General features: G+C 54.6%; 1 protein-coding gene across 4 annotated transcripts in view; it reads left to right on the forward strand.

Annotated features, from left to right (window-relative positions):
- Positions 1-1,211: 1,211 nt before the first annotated feature.
- The window catches only part of WDR4 (WDR4 tRNA N7-guanosine methyltransferase non-catalytic subunit), a 21,949-nt gene continuing 18,901 nt past the window's right edge, over positions 1,212-4,259 (forward strand). Inside the window, exons 1-2 of one of the 4 annotated variants that reach the window (XM_040483830.1) lie at positions 1,212-1,409; positions 3,160-3,222. In XM_040483830.1, coding sequence (XP_040339764.1) covers positions 1,321-1,409; positions 3,160-3,222 — 152 coding nt within the window. In that variant the 5' untranslated portion in view covers positions 1,212-1,320. Of the gene's footprint in view, positions 1,410-2,729; positions 2,766-3,159; positions 3,228-4,259 lie in introns of those variants that run through there. The other 3 variants (XM_040483832.1, XM_040483831.1, XM_040483833.1) reach the window with 3 other exon arrangements.

A 4,259-nucleotide genomic window follows, 5' to 3' on the forward strand; every position in this document is an offset into this window, starting at 1 on the left:
AGGCATTGTGTTGCAAGTTGGGAAAACCAGTGATGTGCAAAATTAGGCATCTGTAGTCTGGAGAGACAGTAAACAAATAGTCAGGAATGCAAAGGATGGAAAGGCAGGGAAGGTTTCCCGATTAAGTTATGTTGCCCCTGAAATGAAATTGGGTGACTGAAATTTACCGGTTACAGTAAACAGATGGAGCGCTGGGGAGAACATTTCAGGCAGAAAGAATGGCATGTGCTAAGGCCCTGTGGTTAGTGAGTGCCTTGTGCCAATGGAAGGAAGGGCAGTGATGATGGCTAGAGCACCGGGAATGAAAGGGCCTGGTAGGGAGAGAGGCTGCCGAGTAGGTGGGGGCCAGACCACAGGCGTTCTGATAGTGCATGATTAGGACTTGGACTTTGGTCTTTGCCATGAGAGCAGTGAGAACCCACCTGTTGCTGTTGTGTTGTTGTTTTTTTGATGTTTATTTTTGAGAGGGGGGGGGACGGAGGACTGCGCTGTCAGCAGAGAGCCTGACGTGGGGCTCGAACTCATGAACAGGAAGATCATGACCTGGGCTGAAGTTGGATGATTAACCGACTGGGCCACCCAGGCGCCCTGCCACCTGTTGGTTTTAAGATGAGATCTGTGATCTGCCAAGACCTCTCTGGCTTCCGCGTGGAAAGCCGATCTGTGAGGACACCGGCAGCTGCGGGGCCCGGCAAGCCGCGGGCCTGGGCGAGCAGGGGGATTTGAGCGACTAGACGAATAGGGTGGGGTGTGGGGCGGCGCGTCCTGAGAAGCCACCGCGTCCGCTGGTGAACGGCGACGCCACGCCACGAGCAAAAGGCCACGGGCAAAGAAAGCGCTCTCCCCGGGGCGCCCGCGGCCTACCTCCCAGGGAGGTGGGTAGGCTCCCGGCCAAGCGCCTGAGCGCCCCTCCGCGGGCCCGCCGACGCCAACGCGGGACAGGCGGGGGAGCTCACACCCACCCACCTCTGGAAAGAGCGGCTACGAAGAGCCCAGCAGGTACCAGCAGGACCAAGTCCCCCAGCTGCAGCGGAGAAAGATCCGGAACCGGCCCCGCCCAGGAGGCAAACAGCAATGCTCAGCAAGCGTGCTCACGGGAGCGCGCGAAACCGATCGGCAACGGATCCTGGCCGGGGTGGGAGGGGGGGGGGGGGGGGGGGGAGAAGGAGAGGGCACCTTGTGCGCATGCCTGGGGCCTCCGGCGCCGCGGGGGCGGGCCGAGCGCGTCACCCTGCGGCGCCTTTCGTGACGTCATTGCACGGCGCCGGCGGGAAGTGGCTCTGGGCGGCGCACGTGGGGGGTGGCGCGGCGGGAGGGCGCATGGCGAGTTCCGCGGGGCTGGCGCTGTGCGGGCAGACGCTGGTGGTGCGAGGCGGCAGCCGCTTCCTGGCCACCTCCACTGCGAGCAGGTGAGGGGGCTGGGCCTGGAGCGGGGAGCCCCGGCTGCGGGCGCGCGTCGGGGCCTGGAGGGCCCGAGTCCCTGGCGCCGCCGGGCCGGGCCCGCCCTGGTGGGCACCCCCCGCGAGCCCCGCCGCCTCCTCGGCCCGCGCCTCCTCTCAAGAGCCACCCCCGGTGCGTCCCGCCGCCGCCGCCGGCCCGGGGCCCGGTGCGCCTGGCCGGGTCGGCGCCGGACGCTTCTGGTCGCTGCCCGGGCCGGGTTGCGTGAGGTGACGCGGGCCAGGCCCCGCGGTTTCGAGGTCGTGGCCACACCCGCTCTGGGGGCCCTGTGAAGAAGGCGGTCTCTGCCCTCTTGGCGAGGGGTGCCTTACTCTCGGGGAACGCGCTGGGAGGGGGTCCCGGGCGCACTCCTCTCGCCTCCCTCTCCTTGTCGGTGCCTGCTCCCTCGCCCGCAGCCCTAGACCCCGCTCTTGTTCTTTCTTTGGGGCTCTAGGTGTCGCGCGCACCTCCCCAGCGCCTCTTCACAAGGCTCTGCACCCGCTTACACGGCACCCGAAATTCTTAGCAATAAGTGTTAATCAAATAGTCTTGCCCAAGGAGCCGCATGGATATTGATGGTCCGTTTCGGCCCGTGCTCCTTTCCTAGGGTAGTTTGGATTCATACATATGTCCGTCAAATGCAAATATAGCCTCTCTGAGCTTTTTGTTCAAAGCCTGGTATCGGAAATCCCCTTTCAACGTTAAGTTCAGTTTTCACAAAAAACTTGCTCATAAACGTGTATGTTCCAGGTTGTTTTGTTTTGGAGACTCCTGGTATCCTAACACGTGCCACTGGGAGACATGGGTTTATTACACTTGATATGCTTGCTTTGGTCTACGCTTTTTGAGGAAATGTGCCGGTGGCACAGTTTTTGCCTCGGAGAAGTGTTTCTACGTCACAGTGTTTGGTGGGAAAAGAGTCTGAGCGCAGTCACTTTAAAGGCTGTGCCCTGTCTATGCCCGGACACTGGAATGGGGGAGATGGCCATAAACTGAAGAGAGCTTAGGGTCTTGAGGGAAGGTGGGTGGTGACTCCTGTACTGGTAGGTGTTTGGCGGCCATGGGAGCTCTCTTGGGTAGTTGAGACGTTTTTAAAAGGTGGCAGTTTTATTTTATTACAAAAACTTTTTTAAATGTTTATTTTTGAGACAGAGATAGAGCTTGGGTGGGGGAGGGGCAAAGAGAGAAGGAGACACAGAATCGGAAGCAGGCTCCAGGCTCTGAGCTGTCAGCACAGAGCTCCTCGCGGGGCTGGAACCCCCCATGAACCGTGAGGTCATGACCTGAGCTGAGCTGAAGTCGGAGGCTTAACTGACTGAGCCACCCAGGTACCCCTTAAAGGTGGCAGTTTTAAATTTGCATGCAAGAAACCTCCAGAAACATCAACCTAATTTCTTCTGACATAAGCATCTTGCATTGATTTTTTTTAAAGTTTATTTATTTACTTTGAGAGAGAGAGAGAGAATGCAAGTAGGGAGAGGGAGAGAGAATCCCAAGCAGGCTCCATACTGTCAGCGCAGAGGCTGATGCGGGGCTCGAACTCAGAAACCATAAGATTATGACCAGAGCTGAAATGAAAAGTCTGAGGCTTAACTGACTCAGCGGCTCAGGCTCCCTGATAAGACCCTTAATTTAATGATTATAAGATTACTTATGTTCTAGGAAAAACCCCGTGTTTTTATTAATAAAGTGCTCTTTTTAAAAATCTTTGTTCTTCCTTAGTGATGATGTCCTCTTCGCATATGATTGCAGCACGGCAGCAGAGAAGTCACAAGAAAGTAAAGGGTGAGGTAATGGGGGAGCCTCATCGGGCCTGATCATGGAATTATTGGGACAGGGTAGCCTAAGAAGTAAATGATCTTCTTCCTCACTGAAGTCTTCATTTCTTTTTTCTTTTTCTGTTCTTTTTTTAATTTTTATTTTTGAGAGAGAAAGTGCAAACAGGAGAGGGACAGAGAGAGAGGGAGAGAGGGTGAGGGACAGACGATCCAAAGTGGGATATACGCTGAGAGCAGCAAGCCCCACGTGGGGCTCAAACTCGTGAACTGTGGGATCATGACCTGGGCAGAAGTCGGAAGATTAACCGACTGAGCCACCCAGGTGCCCCTGAATTCTTCATTTCTCTTTACCCTGCTGTGTGGATAAACCAGGTACCACCTCCGGAAAGAAACGTGGAACTAACTTTTAAACTTGGCATTAAGGATATTAGGATTTTTCTAAGTATTTTTAATTAGTTTCTGTCCGTGATTAACTTTTTTATAGTCATCTTGAAATACAATGGGATTTTCATGTTTTATTTTTATGTATTTTGAGAGAGAGAGAGAGAGAGAGAGAGAGGGAGAGAGAGAATCCCAAGCAGGCTCTGCTCCCAAGAACATTACCTGAGTTCAAGATCGTGACCTGAGCTGAAATCGGGAGTCAGATGCTTAACCAACTGTGCCACCCAGGCACCCCAAAATAGAATGGAATTTTAAATGCTTTGAAGGCAGGTGTATGAAGTTAGCTTTAGTTAATTGAAAGATCAGGAAAGCAGAATGTGATAATTTTGTATGGTGTTCTTTTTTTAGTAGAATTGGTCTTGTGGCTCATTAGAAAAAAAAAACAACTGGGGCGCCTGGGTGGTGCAGTCGGTTAAGCGTCCGACTTCAGCCAGGTCACGATCTCGCGGTCCGTGAGTTCGAGCCCCGCGTCGGGCTCTGGGCTGATGGCTCAGAGCCTGGAGCCTGTTTCCGATTCTGTGTCTCCCTCTCTCTCTGCCCCTCCCCCGTTCATGCTCTGTCTCTCTCTCTGTCCCAAAAATAAATAAACGTTGAAAAAAAAAA

The sequence above is a fragment of the Herpailurus yagouaroundi genome, unplaced genomic scaffold (assembly GCF_014898765.1).
Source record: "Herpailurus yagouaroundi ecotype Mexico unplaced genomic scaffold, PumYag 162, whole genome shotgun sequence".
Taxonomy (NCBI): domain Eukaryota; kingdom Metazoa; phylum Chordata; class Mammalia; order Carnivora; family Felidae; genus Herpailurus; species Herpailurus yagouaroundi.